The following is a 20,465-nucleotide window of genomic DNA, read 5'->3' on the forward strand; positions in this document are numbered from 1 at the left end:
GCACAGCATCCCTGCATCTCGGCCCTACCGGGGAAACTCGCCCACTCTCCGCCTCTCCAGCTCACAGGCATGGGCACACCGTCCGAGTGCCAGGGCCCTGCCGTGGGGCCCTAGGACACTGCCAGTTAAAGGAACAAGCAGGGTGGGTGAAGTGCTACCAGCTCAGAGCTCTGGCTTCCCACTCGCCCACCCTACCTGTGGGGAACTGTCCAGTGCATGCGTGTCCCCTGAGCCCTGGGGATCCCTGAGTCAGGGACACTCCAGCAGCAGCAAAGTGAGGCCAGCATGTCTTTTTTTTTTTTTTTTGGCTGCACCACGCGGCATGCAGGATCTTAGTCCCCCACCAGGGATCGAACCCGTGCCCCCTGCAGTGGGAGCGCGGAGTCTTAACCACTGGACCGCCAGGGAAGTCCCAGTGTGTCCTTTTTTGAAATCTTTATTTTAAAAACTCGTAAACTTGCAAAATAAATTAGTTGATAGCTTGTTAAAAGGCAGTTCCGGGCTTCCCTGGTGGCGCAGTGGTTGAGAATCTGCCTGCTAATGCAGGGGACACGGGTTCGAGCCCTGGTCTGGGAAGATCCCACATGCCACGGAGCAGCTGGGCCCGTGAGCCACAACTACTGAGCCTGCGCGTCTGGAGCCTGTGCCCCGCAACGGGAGGGGCCGCGATAGTGAAAGGCCCGCGCACCGTGATGAAGAGTGGCCCCCACTTGCCGTAACTAGAGAAAGCCCTCGCACGAACCGAAGACCCAACACAGCCAAAAATAAAGAAATAAATAAATAAAGTAGCTATAAAAAAAAAAAAATTCTCCCTTCTTAAAAAAAAAAAAAAAAAGGCAGTTCCGCTGACATATTTAAATTCATTTTTATAACTTGACAAGCCGTAGGGATCAGGAACGGGTTAGGAACTGCTGCTGAAAGAAATCAATCAAGGAAGAAAAAGCCAGGCTTTTATGTTGTTGGGTGGACAACGTCTGTCTGCAGTTGTTTCACCCCCAGGGGGAGGAAGGATGGGTGTGGGGGGCGGGTCACGGACCAGAAGTGCTGATGCTGGTACTTTCAGACTGAGGCCCGAGTGGGTCAGCTGGTTTTTGCTCCCAGCAGTCTTTTTCTGCATCGAGCCTGTATTGTTTTATGATCAGAAAAACACCAGCACGGGGATGGTTTTCGTGGCCAGTCAGCGGAAGGGTGTAGGGACCCTGTCTGGGAGATTCTGCTCTACCCGATCTTGGCTGTGTTAGTCTGGGCAGCTCAGGCAGACTCCCTCACAGCGCTGGAGGCTGGAAGTTTGAGATCGAGGTGTCGGCAGGGCTGCTTCCCTCCGAGGCGCCTCTCCTTGGCTTGCAGACGGCCTCCTTCTCGCCGTGTCCTCACGTGGCCTCCCCTCTGTGCCTGTGGTCACATGCCACCCTGCTGTGACCAGGCCCCAAGCCGTGGAGCCGTATGAGCTCCTTTGAGCTGAGCCAGAGGAGACACAAATGTAATCGAGTTGTTAAACCGTAAACTCCCGCATGGCAGCACGGGCAGGTTTGAGTGCGTTCCAAATGTGTTACTTTAGTTACACTCTTGGGCTTTGGCACCAGTGGTGGAAGCCCGCTGCAAAGGCGTGTGGGTCCTACAGGTGTAGTTGAGGCTCTGTCCCAGGGCCGTGCAGTGACCAGACACACAAGGCCCCTGTGTCGTGCTGGGAAGGAACCCCAGTGGGCCTGACGGTGAGGCTGGGAGGGTCTGGCGAGGCTCTGGGTCTGGGTGGCAGCAGGCACAGGGAGCGTGGGCCACCCCTGGCGAGGGGCGGCCGTTAGAGATGGAGAAAAGTAAATGGGTTTAAAGGGAATTCGGAGGTGTCAAAGAAGAAGGCGAGACGGAGACTGGGGACTTGGACTCGGAACTGGCAGTTCCAGGTTTCCTCAACAGGCGAGGCAGAGGCCGGGCAGACGTGCATTTGTGGAAGATGCACAGGTTGGAGAGTCGCGGGGGTGCCCGTGGCCCTGGAATTGGGCGTTTGTAGGGGGTGTTCATGACCGAAAAACATGGGGAGGAAAATGCAGCAAATAGGAGAGAGCCTCCGTGAGTGACGGCAGTGCCTTGACCCGTAGTCCGCATGAAGCTTAAAAGATGCTATGAAAGAATGTTCAGGGGCTTTCCTGCTGGCGCAGGGGTTGAGAATCCGCCTGCCAATGCAGGGGACACGGGTTCGGGCCCTGGTCTGGGAGGATCCCACATGCCGCGGAGCGACTGGGCCCGTGAGCCACAACTACTGAGCCTGCGCGTCTGGAGCCTGTGCTCCGCAACAAGAGAGGCCGTGATAGTGAGAGGCCCGCGCACCGCGATGAAGAGTGGCCCCCGCTTGCCGCAACTGGAGAAAGCCCTCACGCAGAAATGAAGACCCAACACAGCCAAAATAAATAAATAAATAAATTTAAAAAAAGAAAATGAGACTTAAAAAAAAATAATAATGTTCAACAACATCAACATTTTTATGGAAGTTGGAAGGGAAAAGTAGCTTCTATCATCTCGTTTCTGTGAGGGATCAGGGGATTATGGATAATTTCTTTTCCCTTTCTATATTTTCTGATTTATCTACAATAAATATTGCTAATATTTTGCTCCTGATTTTTTAATTGTAGTAAAATATACATAACATATAAAATCTGCCATTTGAAACATTCACATTGTTGTACAACCATCACCACCGTCCATCTCCAGAACTTTCCCCATCTTCCCGAACTGGAACTCTATGCCCAGTAGACAGTAACTCCCCAGTCCCCGCCCCCTACAACCCCTTGGTAACCACCATTTTACTTTCCTTCTATGAATTTGGCTCCTCTCATGTGAGTGGAATCGTGCAGCGTTTGTCCGTTTGTGACTGGCTTATTTCCCTTAGCATGTCTTCAGGGTTCATTCATGTTGTCGCATGTGTCAGAATTTCCTTCCTTATTAAGACCAGATAATATTCCACTGTATATATAAACCACAACAAAGAAAAATGTCCTTACACATTGATTGGAAATAAGTTGAACATTTGACATTTTTCCTAGGATGTGACCCAAGTGTGTCATGGAGGCTTTTTGCGACCCTCCTACACCAGTTCCGTACCTGGGTTCTCCTGGACTGTCCTGGGCAGAGGTGGGGGAGGGAGGGGGTCCCGCGGGCACTGGGCAGACAGCCAGGGCGGCCGGTCATGTGGGCTGTGTGGCTGTCCCAGGGTGGTTGGCCCGACCAGTTTTTCTCATTGACCAGCAGGGGCGGGAGGCACAGGGGTGAGGCCAAGCAGCCCCGAGGGGCCGCAAGGTCACTGTGGGGCAGCCTGGCCCCTTGGAGGCCATCAGCTTTGAGGCGCCCTGTGTGGACACCACTGGGGCCCCGCGCTGGCTCTGCAGGGCAGTGACCAGGATGAGGACATGGCTCTGTGCATCCATCCCCTGTCCCGGGCGTGTCCTTTCTTGAGCGTGTGGAATAGGAAGTTGTGATGATAGAAGGAAGTTGGTAATGGAAGGAAAAAGTTTTCATTATTTTGAAAAATATCTGCTACATTTAAAATTCGTAGTTAGCACCATGCTGTCGGGAGGGGTGTTCTGTGAACCGCCGTCAGGCCCCATCGCTCCCTTGGTGTCTGTCCTGCGTGTCTTGCTGATCTCCTGTTGCTGGCTGAGAGCTGTTGTTGTCTCCAGGGTGGAGTTACTTCTCCTTTCGGTGCTGTCAGCGTTTGCCTGGTTTGACGCTCTCTTGTTAGTGCATCCACCCTGAGCGTGGCTCTGTCTCCTTGCTGAATGACCTTCTGTCGTCATGCAGCCCCAGTCTTTATCCCTGGTAACTTCCTGCTCTGAAGTTGGCTTTGTCTGACACTCAAGTAGTCCAGCTTCCTTTTCTTGTACAGTTTCTCTTTCCCCCTTTTACTGTCAGCCTACCTATATCATTATGTTTGAAGTGAGTTTCTTATAGCTGGCATATTGCTGGGTCAGGAGTTTTTAAATCCATTCTGACAATCTGTGTCTTTTAATTGGTGTGTTTCAACTTGTGATAAATCTAATTATTGATATGTTTGTTGAGGTCTACCATTTCATTATTCAATTCCTGTTAGATCCCTCCCTCTCTGTCTCTCTCTCTCTCTTTGGCTTATAAACAATAGAAATTTATTTCTCACAGTTCTGGAGGCTAGAAGTCTGAGATCAGGGTGTCAGTGCGCCAGCATGGTCAGGTTCTAGTAAGAGCCTGTGATACTGTGATTTATAATAAGAAACATATATTTGGTCTTTGTCTGTTTCTACCACAGAGCTCCTAAATCCAGGGAATTTCCCAAGTGATGAGAGTGACAGAGGTGTCTTGATACAGCAAACTCCCTTCAACCACACCTGAGTTTATGTTAATGAGGCGACTTTTGGAAAGCACCTAAGGATGAGAGCTGGCTGCCAGGGGAACCAACTAGGAATAGAGAGTTGGAACTTTCAGTCCCATTCACTGACCTCTGTCACTAGTGACCAGTGATTTAGTCAATCATGTCGGTGTAATGAAGCCTCCATAAAAACCCAAAAGGACAGGGGTTCAGAGAGCCTACAGGTTGGTGAACACGTGGAGATGCGGGGAGAGTGGTGTGCCTGGAGAAGACACGGAAGCTCATGCCCCGTCTCGCATACCTTGCCCTATGCATCTCTTTCATCTGGCTGTTCCTGAGTTATGTCCTTTATAATAAACCAGCAATCCAGTAAGTAAAATGTTTCTCTGAGGTCTGTGAGCTGCTCCAGCAAATTAATGGAACCCAAGGAGGGGGTCATTGGGACCTCCCATGCATAGCTGGTTGGTCAGAAGCACAGGTGATAACCTGGTCTTGTGATTGGCATCGCAGGGAGTGGCTGTCTTGTGGGACTGAGCCCTTAACATGCAGGTAGGTAATGTCAGAATTAAGTTGAGTTGTAGGACACCAGCTGGTGCTTGATGATGTGGGGAAACCCACACCTTGGCACTGGTTACAGAATCGGAGGGCCCTTCTCTGGATTGCAGACACCAACTGCTCATTGTGTCCTCACATGGCAGAAAGAAGATCGTAACTCTTAGGTTATTTGAATATTTTTTAGCATTCCATTTAAATTTTTTTTAAACAATCTTTTTATGAGTTACCTATATTGCTTTGTATAGTTTTTTTAAGTGGTTGCTTTAGGGATTACAAATACATGCTAACTTTTCAGTCTGCCTGGAATCAGTATTTCACTACTTCAAGTGAAATGCAAACATCTTACACCATGTAGGTCCTTTTGCCTTCCCCCTTTATGTTATAGTTCTCTTATATACTACATTTCTATACACTGAATACTCCATCAGACAATATTTTCATGTTTGCTTTCAGCCACCAAACATCTTTTAAAGACCTCTAGAGGAAGCTGTCTACTCTGTTTACTCACTGTTTACCCTTTCTCTTGCTTTTGCTTTTGTTTTTCATGTCCCAAGTTTCCTTCTGGTATCATTTCCTTCTATTTGAAGAACTTGTGTTCGCCTGCTGTCTATGAATCCTTTTGATTTTCCTTCATCTGAGAATGTCCTTATTTCACCTTCATGACACTTCTTTTTCAACCTAAAAAGTGTCTTCTACTTCTTTAGGTCCCCCTGGTTTCTGGGGAGAGGTCCACGTTCAAATTGTGAACGTGGTCTCTAGGTCGTGAGCCACTTTTCTCAGGCTCTTTTTAAGATATTTTTTTCATTGTCTTTATTTTTCAGCAGTGTGACTGTGATGTGTCTGGGTAGGGATTTCTTTAGGCTTATCTTGTTTGGGGTCTGTTGAGCTTCTTGAATCTGCAGATCTAAGTTTTGCCACATTTGCAGTTTTCAGTCATGTTTTCAGCTGTTTTTCCAGCCATGCCCACTTTGCTCCCCTTCTTGCACTTTGATAAGACAGTGTTAGACTTTTTCTCTTGTCTCAAAGGTCCTCAAAGCTCTTCATTTTTTTCAAACTTTTTTCTCTCTGTCATTCAGATTAGATCATTTCTATTGCTCTGTCTTCAAGTTCACTGAATCTTTCCTCTGCTTTTAAGCTCATATGGGGAGTTTTTAAAATTTCAGTATTGTATTTTTTAGTTCTGAATTTCCATTTGGTTCTTTATATCTTTCTTTATTTATTTGCTGTCTTTCAGTTTTTTTGTTCAGTTCAGGAGTGCTCTGTTTGTTTAGAGCATTTTTATAGTAGGTGCTTTAAGTCTGGTAGATAGTTGTAGCATCTGTTGTTTTGGTATTGGTATCTGTTGCTCATCTTTTCCCATAGGGGTTAAGACACTACTGGTTCTTTGCTGAGTAGTTTGGATTGCAGCTGGACATTTTGGATATTATAGTATGAGACTCTGGGTCTTGTTTGAATCCTAGGAAAATGTCAGTGTTTTCATTTTAGCAGGCAAACAACCTCGTTTGATTTAGGTGCAGTTCTGACCTGCCGTCTCTGGGTTACGGTTCCGTGTCAGTTCTGTCTTTGGAGCCTCAGCCGTGCCACTGGATCTGGCCCGTGTGTGCCTCCTGTGGCTGTCTGGGACCTGGCCGTGGTCTCAGGGCTTGGGGTGTGAGGATCCGATCCACGCATGTGCAGCTTGGGGGTGGGCCTGACATTCATGAGCAGCTTTGGGGGCTTGCTCTTCCAAGCTTCTTCCTCTCTACACTGGCCCTGGGGCTTTCCAGGGGCCTGGGGTTCCCTTGTTGGTCCTCTAACCAGTACGCCGGGGCTTTGGAAACCTGCCCTGCCGTGCACTTCCACGCCCATGCCTTGCCTGGGGCCCAGGTGCTAGGTGGAGCAACTGGGTGCTTCTTCCTTCAGTGTTCTCGTCCAGCCCGCTTGCTGCTCTCTCCATCTCAGAATGAACGTAGCTTCCCCTGTAGCTGCCCCACGCAGCCTGTCTGAGGTCAGAGCTACCCCAGGACCCTGCCGGGGGCGGAGCTGCTTGGTGTGTCTGTCTGGAGTCAGAGCTCGTCCCTGAGTCCTGGCCAGGGTCACAGCAGCACGCAGCGGAGGCAGGCTGGAGCGAGCTGACTCCTCTCTCCCGGAGCAGCTGGCGAAGCCGTGGCGGGCGAAGTCCGTCTCTGTTGCTGTGCTTCTGTCTGGCAGCTGCAGAATCCAGGCTCTCAGGCCTCTGCCAATAGTCCCTCCCTATTTCCTTCCCTTGGCCGCCGGCCCTCACCTCAGTGGGCGCTGCAGGCCGCCCTGTATTCCTGGAGGCAGGGCTCTGGCCTCGTCCATCTCTGTCCCTAGTGTGTGGCCCTGCTTGGAGGACGCGCCTGGGAAGCACCACTGGCGCGGAAGCACCGTCGCCCCTGGAGGCAGACGTGGTACTGGAGTAGCTGTTCCCACCTCCAGCTCAGGGAGGGGTTGCCGGGCCCTCACCGAGAGCCCTCCAGGATGGTGGCCCTGAGGTGGTAAGGTGGCAGGGGGTGACGGCACGTGTGTTGGCCCATGCGCCCTACTCCGCGACCAGCAGAGGCCGTGTTGTGACTCCCCTGCTGGTGAGCCTGGAGAGAGATGCCAGACCCAGGGATGGGCCGAGACCCCTCCGCCGTCCCCAGCTCCCTGAGGAGAGGGCACAGGGGAGCAGGGCGCTAAGCACCCCACCCTGGAAGGATTGTCAGGGTGCCCCTGCCCTTCCTCATGGCCTGGGGGGGCTTTGTGTTTTGTCCTAGGGCAGGATGGCAGCCCAGGTGACGCTGGAGGATGCGCTGTCCAACGTGGACCTGTTGGAAGAGCTGCCTCTGCCCGACCAGCAGCCCTGCATCGAGCCCCCGCCATCCTCACTGCTCTACCAGGTGGGTGCTGGGCAGCCGCGGGATGCGTGGCCTGTGGTGCTGATCTCTGCTTGATGGTTTTCTTCTTCCTTGCAGCCAAATTTCAACACTAATTTTGAAGACAGAAATGCATTTGTCACTGGCATTGCAAGATACATTGAACAAGCGACCGTCCATTCTAGCATGGTAACTCTGCGCGGTTTCCTCTGGGGGGATGGCATGTCTGAATGGCAAATGTCACTTTTTTTGGTATTATCCTGATAGCATACATAGTGAGGAAGAAGAGAAGAAAGTGAATGAAGTGTTTTATGTTTTTTTAAAGCACCTTTTTTTTTTTTTTTTTTAAATTATAAGAACAATATATGCTCTTTCTGAAAACCTGGCTTCTGTGGCCTAGAGAAAACCTTTGTCAGCATTTTGAGGGAACCCATTCTCCCTCTTTTATACTTGTACTCAAGCATACCAGGTACACACCCATATGGGATTTAGATTGCGTAAATGAATTGCATTGTTATTATAATTATGTATTTTAATGATTTCATGAACATTTTAACATGTCATTAAAACGTACCAGATGAAGTAATTTTTAATGGCTGTCTAGTCCATTTTTTAAGTGTTCAAAATTTAACTGTTTTTGCATGTTTACTTAGTTTGCCTTGATTTCTTCTAGTAAAAAATGCTGTGATGAACATCTTCCTAAATACATCATTATTCTCACTGGCTAGATTTGTAGAAGTGAAGTTACTAGGTCAAAGGTTGTGAGCATTTTAAAGCATCTTAAAAACATTACCAAATTGTAGTCAACATTTTCAAGGACATCTATGCAATTTTTGCCATTTTTACCAAAGGAAATAACGTGAAAGAAGGAGTAGACACGAAAGCAGTTTTGAAATGATGGCAGTCCTCTTCCCATGGATACTCTCCCTGGATTTTAAGTGCTTTCCCTCCCCGCCCTGGGGACAGCAGAGTGTGTTAGTCTTCCTTCGGGGCCAGGAGGCTCTGTGTGGCTTGGTGGAGAGGCTGTGAGGACCCCGTGTGCATTCAGCTGCACTGCGCGCTTCCCATGTCCCCAGCTTCAGGTCTGCACCGCCAGCAGGTGGCTCGGGGCTGAGTGGAGCTGAGGTGTGGCGGCTATGGCAGGTGCCCTGGGCTGTGCTGCCCCTGGGCAGAGGTGCCTGCATGTCACTGATACCCGTCTTCAGCCTGCAGAAGCCATGGGGGTGTTTGGGGTGGTCTGCAGTGTCACCAGTATCTTAGCAGCTGTCTCTTGGCACACAGGTCCTGGTGCTTTTCTGTCCCTCAAAGGGAGGGTCCTCCTGGCCTCTCCACCATGGTTTATGGCTCTAGCTGTTGGCAATTTGGCATCTCCTTTTTTATGATTATTCTGCCTGCCTTTGATTTGTCCCGTGTACCCTTGCAGAACGAGATGCTGGAGGAAGGCCAAGAGTACGCCGTCATGCTGTACACCTGGAGGAGCTGCTCTCGGGCCATCCCACAGGTGCCCCATCCCAGCCGGACCCCACCCCCCCCCCACTGGCCACGCCCTCATCCCTTCCAGTCATCCCCGCCCAGTCAGACCCCGCCCCACCTCTGGCCTGCTCCATCCCAGTGCGCTCCCCACATCCTCTCTGGGTTGAAGCCTCTCTATGTCATGTTTGTTTTCTCCCAGGTGAAATGTAATGAACAGCCTAACAGAGTGGAAATTTATGAGAAAACCGTGGAGGTCCTTGAGCCTGAGGTCACGAAACTGATGAATTTTATGTACTTCCAGGTAAAACAGTGAAATAATCCTAGGGGTTTAGAGCAGAGGAGTGAGGTGGTGGCAGCATCTACTAACTAAACAAAGTGCATGTAAATTCAAGCGACCACAATAGCTCTGAGACCAAAGCGAACTAAGCCTTAGACAGTCCAAAGCGTTACTGGCCCTTTCAGAATAAATGCTGTTTCTGGGTTTCACTTCTCTTCTCCCCTCGAGAGTGAATTTGTAGTTCCTGCACGAAGACTGCTTTCTGTCAGTACGCTTACACGCTTACACTTTCGATTCATCTGGTTTTCGGGTGTTTTCCCCCAACTGTCCACTCTGGTGGGCTTTGCCCTGGCCTTGGCTCCTTCTGGCCCTTGGGTTAAGCAGGGTGGCCACAGGGAGGGGACTTGCTGGCTTTTTTAAAGACATAGTTTAGAAATGTGTGAAAGTTTTTATCATAGAATCCTTTAGCAAAGGGAGAAGATAGAACTTATTAGGTGATGAATTTTTGTTTTATCTTAAAAGTTGTCAAGTGGAAATCCTCCCACCCCCTTTTTCAACTCTAAAAGCTAAATAAAGCAGTCTGCTTTACAGACATTCTGTTGGAGCATTTTGCTCAGTAACTTTGCTGGAATAATCAACAAAATTCTTTTACTTTGGGGACATAGTTGGTAAAGTGCAAAGTTGATGATGGTTGTTACAGAGCAAAGGCACGTGGAAATCACTTTCTAGCAACACGTCTCTTTACCCGAGCTGTAAACATGCACTCGTTGGTTGGGTGTTTCATCAGCGAGAAACGTGACTCTGGACCCTGTGATTGGAGCTGGGCCTGGGGTTGGCCCGTCCCTGAAAGCCGCGTTTCTGCCCCCGCTTCCTCTGCGCAGAGAAACGCCATCGAGCGTTTTTGTGGGGAGGTGAGGCGCCTGTGTCATGCGGAGAGAAGGAAGGACTTCGTGTCCGAAGCCTACTTGATCACCCTGGGCAAGTTCATCAACATGTTTGCCGTGCTGGACGAGCTGAAGAACATGAAGTGCAGCGTGAAGAATGACCACTCAGCCTACAAGAGGTGATGAGCGCGCCTGGGACTCAGGGCCGGGCTCCCGAGCGCCCTCGCGTGCAGGGTGCAGTGCCCACGAGGGCCAGTCTTGGCCGGCCGGAAGTGTTCTCCTGGGCGGACCGCTGGCGCTGCGAGGCGTTCTTGTAGGCTTTGGGGGCGGGGCGGGGCGGGGCGGGGCGGGGCGGGGCCTGGGCTCCCAGCACCTGGAGGGCAGACGTGCTCGAGAGCAGTGCTGTGCTCCGAGCCCGTATGGGGGAGGCGGGTACGTGGGCGCTGACACGCTGAGCGTCTCGTCCAGGGGGCCGGAGGCTCCACGCCTGCTGGGGCCGCCGCTGCTGGTCGCTGGCTGGCTGGTGGGCATCCCCGGCAGGCAGGCACCGTCACCGCAATGGGCACAGCTGGCCCCGGCACCCACAGGGCTCCCCAGACCAGTTGTCCTCCAGAGCAGTTTTCTTTTCGAATGTGGACAACTTCTAGAGAAGAGAATTGGAAAAGGTGGGCACGGCTCAGCGCTGCGTCTGCGACACTGAGTGTGTTGGTGGCAGGTAGAGCGGAGCCGCTGTCCTCTAACCGACTCTCTGGAAAGTCTGTGCCTGGGACTGTTAAAACAGGTTGGCTGGAATGAGATGCTGACTTCTGTTTCCTTTGCTAGACAAGGAATCTTAGCTATAAAATTAAATTAGAAGAGATTTTATTTTGTGTTTGAATAGGCTGTGGTTTCATTTGTAGGGGAAGAAAAATAATTTTTCCTCTGCCCTTCTAGGTTCTTGCCTGAGTACCGCCTTTAAGAAAACAGAGATTAATAGGAGAAAAACAAATGTAATTTCATTTCATGAGTATGGGGGTCCCAAGATATGAGACCCAAAGAAGTGACCAAAGGAGGCAGTGTTTATACCTTTTGTTTCTGTTTTTGTTTTTGTTTTTGTTTGGCCACACCTGGCAGCATGTGGGATCTTAGTTCCCCGACCAGGGATGGAACCCGAGCCCCCTGTAGTGGGAGTGCCGCTGGACTGCCAGGGAAGTCCCAGCGTTTATACCTTTGACACAAAGAAAAAACAAATTTGTGAAGAATTGACAAGACAAAGAAGTTTGAGTTGGGGTGGCCAGTGAGTGAGGAGGTCGGAAGGTCAGCTCACACGGCTGTCTCAGCCTTGAATGCCCCGTCTCTGGTGATGACGATGTCTCCCGACCTCCTGGTACAGTGAGGGGACCTTTCATGTGAGAGGTTTGTTTCCTGCTTTCAGGGGCACAGAGGAGGTCAGAATGCCCTGCTGTGGCTGTTTCTTAAGTAACTTTAATTCTGAATAATTCAGTATGCCACAGTGGCATATTTGGGGGCGGCCTACCCTGACCCCCAACACGTACCTAAAATCGTGCAACTATTGCTGTGTCTTTAAAATGAAAGCGACTTGAGATGAGGCATGAAACAGATTTGAGGAGGGGGTGGCACTGGAAGTTGAGCTAGATCTCCCAGACTTTAAGCCTCATTCGTGTGAAATAAGTTCAGGCGTTCTATGCATCACCTAGAGTTAGCTCTGCACGGAAGCCTAGATCTTCAGAACGACAAAATCTTTTGAATTGTCCTGTTAACTCCACTCCGGTAGGAAAGTCTGGAGTTGTCTCCATTTGATGCCAGTTCTGTGGGATTCCAAGTGCGTGTGACTCTTGGTGGAGTGTAGGGGCTTCTGAACTTCCCAGCTCAGGAGAGCAACTTCTGCTCCTAATGGCACAAATCACTTGTCGGGTGATTTGGAACAGTTTTCTTAGCCTTCCTGACTCTATCAGGGAAATGGGGAGGTGGGCAGCCCCAGTGGTTTTAAATTTTAAAAAGGTTTCTTTTCTCCCTCTCTCTCTTAACAGGAGCACCTTTATTTCAAAGCCCAGTCTGGAAAATAGTTTAAAGATGGGGCTGCTCTGTGGAAGGCCCCCGGGCACCCCCTTCAGAAGTTGCCCAGCGTGTTTGCTACCCCCTAGGCTCCCCTAAGCACAGAAGAAGGCCTGGGCACCCCTCACCCTTCCAGCAGCCTCTTCCTGTGACCTATGTTTGGGATCCCCTGTTGGTTGGTTCACTTTCCCAGACAATAACCTCCACTTCTCCCTAGCCCTCACACTCCCACACTCAACACTCAAAACACTTTTTATTTGCACCCAGCTGGTAGTTACAACCTTTTCTGAGTGTAAATGCCAGATGACCCATATAGTCATGGTGAGGCTTAAGGAAAATAAAAGCAGGTATTCTTGGTCCCTTCCTTAGTTTCCACTCCTGCAGCTTCAACACCCACTCAAATCAATACAGTAAAGTGAACACTTAAAAAAGAATGTAAACATATCAGTTTATACTGTTTCACTGTATATAATTTTTTAAAATTTACAGAAGTAAGCAAGATTGCAGATTATTTCTCACCTGAAGAGTTCTGACGTAGGTGGTCTGCAGCTGAGGGGGTTCCACAGTGTTCAGGAACCAGAGCTCCTGCTGTCTTCATTTGTTGCCTTGTGGCCCAGGATGGCTGCTTAAGCTCTAGCTGTTATCTCTGCATTCCAGTCAGCAGGAAGGAAGGAGCATTGAAGGGCCCACAATATTCCTTATAAGTAAACTTTCAAGTGCCTTACAAAGTTTTGCATTTTATCTCATGGCTCAGCAGTTGGTCACAGCGTGGAGATGAGAATGAGGCACATTGCTGCACCACAGAAATTCAGGGTTTATTCTGAAGCAGGAAGGGAAGGAAATGACAGTTGGGGTAGGTTACCAGTCTTTGCCATGAAAGCTTTTCTTTAGTAAAACCCCAGAGGTTCTAGGTTGCACAGACAGGTCCTTATGTGGGCAGTTTCCACTAAACTTTTTTGGGGAAGCCCTAGGTGTGCAGAATCCTCATATGTGCTTTCACCCTCTTTGCAAAAACTAGAGACTCAGCCCATGTTGCACAGGATTTGTTGGACCTCCGTGTACAGGTCCTTCTGTGTCCACCATTCCCTTGTCAGCCCCATGGGGTAGGTCATAGAGCTATTGTTTTTCACAGGTATGGTAAGTGAGAGTCAGGAGAGTTCAGGAGGTGTGGTATTGATTTATAATAAGAAATATATATTCATCCCCATTTCTGACACAGAACTCTTAAAACCCTTAGAATTTCCTGTGATAAAAGCAATAAAGTTTCATTTGTTATGTAAATGTGGTGACTTTGGAAAGCCTCTAGTTACCCTAAGGATGGGGGCTGGTCACCAGAGGAATCAACCCTGTAACTACAGGTTTGGAAATTTCAGACCTACCCTCCTGATCTAAGGGAGGAGAGAGGGGTTAGAGGTTGAATCCATTGCCAATGTCCAGTGATCTAACCAAGCATGTTTATGTGAGGAATCCTCCATAAAAACCCCAAAGGACAGGGTTCGGAGAGCTTCCAGGTTGGTGAACATGTGGAGGTTTCTGGGGGAGTGGTGCTTGGAGAGGGCATGGAAGCCCCACCCCCCCTTTCCCCATATGTACCTCTTCTATTTGGCTGTTCTGAGTTATATTCTTTCATAATGAATTGTTAATCTAGTGTATAAAATGTTTTCTCCGTTCTGTGAGCTGCTCTAACAAATTAATCGAACCCAAAGAAGGGGTTGTTGGGACTGCCAATCTGTAGCTGGTTGTCCAGGAGCCCAGTGACAACGTGGACCTCCAGCTGGTGTCTGAAGCGGGGGGATGACGTGGCAGTCTTGTGGGACTGAGCTCTTAACCTGTGGGGTCTGATGCTATCTTCAGTCAGTGTCAGAATTGTAACACCACTGGCAACTGGTGTTAGAGAATTGCTTGGTGGTGTGGGAAAACCCAGCCCTCATGTTAGACTTGGTACCGGATCTTTAGGTTTGTCCAAGATGGAGCTGCAAATTGGTGGTGGAATCAGGATTCTGTGTCAGACCTTTGGCACCAGAACTATGCATGGTGTGGTCCCTGACTGGTGGGAAGTTTGGCTGCCCAAAAGTTTCCCAGCAGAGAACCTTAACAGTGTTGGCCATCTTTGTCACTCGGCTCTGGAAGTCATAGAGGGAGTGTCATCCTTTCTCAGACTTGGGGACAGGGAGCCCAGGGGAGAGGCCAATGTGTAGGTGCCCTTCAGGAAGGCCTGTGAGAAGTGCTGCCACATCTCTGAGGAAGTCCATCAGCTATGGACAGTAGGGTCATGAGCTATCCAGGTTGCAAAGAGACTTACCTGGAGTTCAGGGGAGAAGCTGGAGGAGGCTGAAATTGTAACCGGCATCTAAGATGCACATTTCTACAGATAACTGTAGCGAGAGTAAAGTAATTTTGATATTCCCAGGCTGTTTTTCTTTAAAGTCATTAAGCATGTTGGTTGATTAACCTTTTTTTTTCCCCTTTCATAGGGCTGCTCAGTTTTTACGTAAAATGGCAGATCCACAGTCCATCCAGGAATCACAGAATCTGTCCATGTTCCTGGCCAACCACAACAAGATCACACAAGTAATTCCCACTCTTGCCGCTCTGGCTGATGGGGCGCATTACTGGGGGGCTGAGGGCCGGAGAGCGGTCAGTGACACGGGTGTCTCACTCTGTGTTTCAGTCTCTGCAGCAGCAGCTCGAAGTGATTTCTGGCTATGAAGAGCTCTTAGCAGACATTGTGAATCTGTGTGTGGACTACTATGAGAACAGGATGTACTTGACGCCCAGTGAGAAACACATGCTTCTCAAAGTACGTGTGTTGAGGGTAGGCTGCCAACAGCACCGTGAGATAGGGACAGCCCTGCTTTCCTGAATAGGCTGCACTCTACGATCGTTTGGCCAACCTTTCCTCTCATGCTTGTGTGTGTGTGTGTGTGCGCGCGCGTGCGCGCATATATAGCACCCTCCACCCTACATGCAGTTTGCCCTACAAGTCCTTGATACATTCCCACGAGTGTGTTCCAAGCTTGACCCCAGTGCCAGGTAGGTCACATGCCCATCCCTGGAGAAGGTGCTCGTGGGTGAGGAGTCCCTGGTCAAGGGCCTTTCTCAGTATAAAGCTTGTAGCAGGGGTTATACCAGATTCTACGTGGTAAGGATGTAATTCCTAGAAATTTAGTATACTGTGTCACCATGATTATAGTAGACTTTTGTTGGTCAAGAAACACGCCATTTACCATATTCCTCATTATTATTCTGTTTCAAATTGGGGAGGTTTTCAATGACGTTTCTCACTGGGAAGATGAGAAGGTGTGTTTTTTTTTTCAAACAAAAGTTTAATAACTTGTACATGGGAGAGACCCAGGAAAACTGAGTAACTCCAAGAAGATGCTTCTGCCATTCTCTTCACTCTGCTCTCTACCTTCATGGAGGGCAGCTCTGGGGGACCCTGTTCTAGGTGTCCTGCTGGCCCGAAGCCCTCCGTGCAAGTGGGCCCATCTCCAATACTTCTTCCCTGCTGGAGAGCAGCACAGAGGGAGCAGAGCAAGAGGGCACTGTCCAGTGGAGTGCTTTGTGGCAGTGGAAACATTCTGTTTGTACCTACCTGGTGCAAGAGCCCCCTGGCCATAAGTGCTTATGGAAATCCACATTTAGTATTGCCTTGTGCTTGATGAGAAGTGGAGCTGATGTGTGCACCTGGAAGAGGACACAAGAAATGACATAAAATAGCTTCATGTGAAGGGATAGCTATTAATTTCTGAGGGACTTTTAAAAATGCTTTTTACCAAAACTAGAAATATTAAAATTACAAAAGGAAAAATCTCATTGGTAAAGGCAAATATAGAGTAAAGGTAGTAGATCAGCTACTTACAAAGCTAGTAGCAAGGTTAAAAGACAAAAGTAGTAAAACCGTCTATATTCACAATAAGTAGTTAAGGGATACACAAAACAAAAAAGATGTAAAATATGATGTCAGAAACATTAAGCATTGGTGGGGAGTAAAAATGCAGGGTTATTAGAATGAGTCTGAACTTGAGATCATAAAATAATCATATATATATATATATATATATGATCATATATAGCCATATATATGGCTATATATCAACCTCATAATGACCACAATCAAAAATTTATTTAAAAAAATTTATAATAGATACACAAAAAAGAGAAAGGAATCTAAACATAAAACTAAAGATAGTCATCAAATCACAAGGGAAGAGAGCAAAAGAAGAAGAAAGGGACAAAAAGGAACTCTAAAAAAAACCCCAGAAAACAATAAAATGGCAGATGGAAATATCTGTTGTGTTTTGGGGATTGGAAAAATTAACATTGTTAAAATGACCATACTACCCAAGGCAATCTACAGTTTCGGTGCAACCCCTAACAAAATACCAATGGCATTTTTCACAGAACTAGAACAAATAATTCTATCATTTGTATGGAAACCAAAAAGACCCCAAATCGTCAAAACAAATCTTGAGAAAGAAGAACAAAACTGGAGGTATCACATTCCCTGATTTCAAACTATACCACAAAGCTACAGTAATCAAAACAGGAAGGTATGGCACAAAAACAGACACATAAATCAGTGGAACAGAGAGCTCAGAAATAAACCCACACTTAAATGGGCACTTAATCCATGACAAAGGAGGCAAGAACACGTGACAGGGAAAAGACAGCCTCTTCAATAAGTGGTGTTGGTAAAACTGGACGGGTACTTGCAAAAGGATCAACCTGGAATACTCTCTCACACCATATACAAAAATAAACTCAAAATGGATTAAAGATTTAAATGTTAAGACCTGAAACCATAAAACTCCTAGAAGAAAACATATATTTTGGATCTGTCTCCTCAGGAAAGGGAAACAAAGGTGCAAATAAACAAATGGGACTACATCAAACTAAAAAGGTTTTGCACAGTGAAGGAAACTATCAAAATGAAAAGGTCACCTACTGAATGGAGAAGACATTTGCAAACAGTATATTCAGTAAAGCTTAATATCCAAGATATACAAGATATACAAAGAACTTGTACAACTCAATATCAAAAAAAAATTCAGTTTAAAAATGGGCAGAGGATCTAAATAGGCATTTTTTCCAAAGAAGACATTTTTTCCAAAGAAGACGAAGTACAGGCGAGGATGTGGAGAAAAGGGATCCCTGGTGAACCCTGGTGGGAATGTAAATTGCTGCAGCCACTAGAAAACAGTTTGCTGGTTCTTCTACAATTACCATAGGATCCAGCAATTCCACTTCTGGATGTTTATGTGAAGAAAAGAAAAAGATATATGCACACCAGTGTTCATTGCAGCAGCATTGTTAACAATAGTCAAGACACAAAAGCAACCAAAGTGTAACATTGATAGATGCATAGGAAGATTTTATATAAATAAATAAATAAATAAATAAATAAATATAATGGAATACTATTCAGCCCTAAAAAAGAATGAAATCTTGCCATTTGTGATAACATGAGTGGACCTAGAGGGTATTATGCTAAGTGAAATAAGTCAGACAGAGAAAGACAAATATCATATGATTTCACTTGTATGTGGAATCTAAAAAACAAAACAAATGAACAAACATAAAATAGAAACCAACTCATAGATACAGAGAACAAACAGGAGGTTCCTAGCGGGGTTATTGGGGGGGGGGGCTCGTGAATGAAATAGGTGAGATTAAGAGGTACAGACTTCCAGCTACAAAATAAATGAGTCACTAGGATGAAATGTACTCCGTTGGAAATATAGTCATTAATATTGTAATATCTTTGCGTGGTGACAGATGGTAACTAGACTTATCGTAGTGATCATTTTTTAATGTGTAGAAATATCAAATCATTATGTTGTGCTCCTGGAACTAACATAGTGTTGTAGGTCAACTATACTTAAATTTTTTAAAAAAGTGCTTTTTGAAAGAAGAATGAATTGTCATTTCTAAGTTATGAACTGTAGCAGTATAAGCGTTTATGGGTAATTAAACTTGCAGGTCTGAGCTTTATGTGCCATTTTGTGATTTGCAGGTCATGGGGTTTGGTCTGTACTTGATGGATGGGAGTGTCAGCAACATTTATAAACTAGATGCCAAGAAAAGAATAAACTTATCCAAAATCGACAAGTACTTCAAGGTGAGTTACAGTTTCTAGGTAAACCTTTTTATTGAAGTGTATGCAGTTTGAGCTTTAGGAGGTCAAGCTCTGTGGCTTTGCTCTGTGCTGGGAAATGCAGCGGTGGCAGGTGGGTGGGTAGGTGGAGGTAGACTGTCTCCTACCCTGTACCGGATTTGCCTGGGCTTGAACCTTGTCTAACAGAACGGTGACATGTGTACTCTTTTGTGTCTGGCTGCCCGCACTCACTTTGTTTGTCAGATCGTCCCTGTGGGAGCCTGCAACTGCAGTTTTTACATTTTCATTGTGGTGTAGCACTGCATTTTATCCATTCTGTCGCGATGAACATGAGATTGTTTCTGGATTTTGGCTTGTCCGAACAGTGCTGCTCTGATTCGTGCACATCTATGCACATTTCTGTTGGATGAATACCCAGTGGTGGATTGGGTATTCATCCAATAGAATGCACATTTTCAGTGTAGTAGATACAGCCTCACAACTCTCCCACATGGCTGTGCTGACTTGCATCACCACCAGCGGTGATTCCACATTCATGGCCATCACTTGGCTCTGTCATTTTTGGGGGAGGAGGGGGGCGTCCTGAAGGGTGTGTACGTATGTCCTTGTGATTTTATTGGCTACTGTTTCCTTGTGGTTTACTTAATGTTTCCCTGATGGCTTTTCACGGTATTATTAGTCTTTTGTGTGTTCTCTTTGTGAAGTGTCCTTTCAAGTCTCTCATTCTTTTTCCCCCTGTTGATTTGTAGTTCTTTATGTATTCTGGGTATGTGTCCTTTGTCAGATACATGTGTTCTAAAATACATGCATTTCCCCTACGTGGCTCTTTTTTTTCACTTTCTTGAAGAGTCTTTGGTGAACTGAGGTTCCTAATTTTAATGTGGTCCAATATATCAATCTTTGATGTCCACTTTAAGAAATCTTTGATAAAGCAGGCTCTCGAGAGTTTTCTTTTGCGATACCTTCTAGAAGCATCACCATTTCTTTTCCATCTAGATCTATAATGCCCCTGGAACTGGCCATGTGTATGCTGTGAGGTGGGGGCTTGACATTTTTGGATTTTTTTTTTCCTGTTATGGATATCCAGTTGACTCTGTCCAATTATTGCAAAGACCGTTTCCCCCCATTGCTCTGAGGAGTCACCTGTGTCATAAAGCAGGTGTCTGTATGTGTGTGACTCTGCCTTAAGTTCTCTGCTCTGCCCCACTGGTCTGCACCTGGGCTTCAGGGCCATGCTGGCTTTAGTTGCTGTAGGTTTCCAGCAGGTCAGCTTACCAGCCTTCAAGTTGTGTTCTTCACAATTGTCTTGAGTATTGTCCCTCCATCTTTTGAAATACATTTTAGAATTGACTTGCTGATTTACACATACACACAGAAAACCCATAAACCATTTTTCCTCTTGGAATCTTGTTTGGGATTCCGTTGAATCTATAGATCAATTTAGGGAGAATTGATATTTTTAAAATACCGTGTCTTCCAATACATGAACCTAATGTATTTCTGTATTCACTTAGAATTTTAAAAATTTCTCTAGAATTCTTGGTATTGTTTTTGTCTAGAAGCCTTGCACATATTTTGTTAGATTTAATAATATATACTTTTTATTTATTTTTCGATGCTATTGTAAATTTTTTCTCTTTAGATTTTTGTTTTCTAATTGTTCCTAGTATATAGAAATACAGTTGATTTTTTTTTTTTATGACCATGGATCTAGCAACAAGGTAGGTTAATTTTAATATTTGAATTAGTTTTATGAGAGTTGGTTTTTAACTTTTATTTTGTTCTTCTTAAAGTGAACGTAGAAGTTGTTTACAACTTTTTTGCAGTAAGTGATTTGTAGAGATACCATTCAACCCACAGTAATTATTAGCATTATTCATTCTTCTTGCGATTGTATTTGGTGACTAAACAT

At 46.7% G+C, this 20,465-nt stretch overlaps 1 protein-coding gene across 3 annotated transcripts in view; it reads left to right on the forward strand.

Moving 5' to 3' along the window:
* CYFIP1 (cytoplasmic FMR1 interacting protein 1) overlaps positions 1–20,465 on the forward strand; it is a 98,021-nt gene that overhangs the window by 21,402 nt on the left and 56,154 nt on the right. For 2 of the 3 annotated variants that reach the window (XM_007182895.3, XM_057551983.1), the window contains exons 2-9: positions 7,648–7,770; positions 7,846–7,935; positions 9,170–9,247; positions 9,419–9,520; positions 10,378–10,559; positions 14,910–15,006; positions 15,107–15,235; positions 18,452–18,556. In XM_007182895.3, coding sequence (XP_007182957.1) covers positions 7,654–7,770; positions 7,846–7,935; positions 9,170–9,247; positions 9,419–9,520; positions 10,378–10,559; positions 14,910–15,006; positions 15,107–15,235; positions 18,452–18,556 — 900 coding nt within the window. In that variant the 5' untranslated portion in view covers positions 7,648–7,653. The remainder of the gene's footprint in view (positions 1–7,647; positions 7,771–7,845; positions 7,936–9,169; positions 9,248–9,418; positions 9,521–10,377; positions 10,560–14,909; positions 15,007–15,106; positions 15,236–18,451; positions 18,557–20,465) is intronic. The other variant, XM_007182896.3, reaches the window with a different exon arrangement.

The sequence above is a fragment of the Balaenoptera acutorostrata genome, chromosome 8 (assembly GCF_949987535.1).
Source record: "Balaenoptera acutorostrata chromosome 8, mBalAcu1.1, whole genome shotgun sequence".
Lineage (NCBI taxonomy): Eukaryota > Metazoa > Chordata > Mammalia > Artiodactyla > Balaenopteridae > Balaenoptera > Balaenoptera acutorostrata.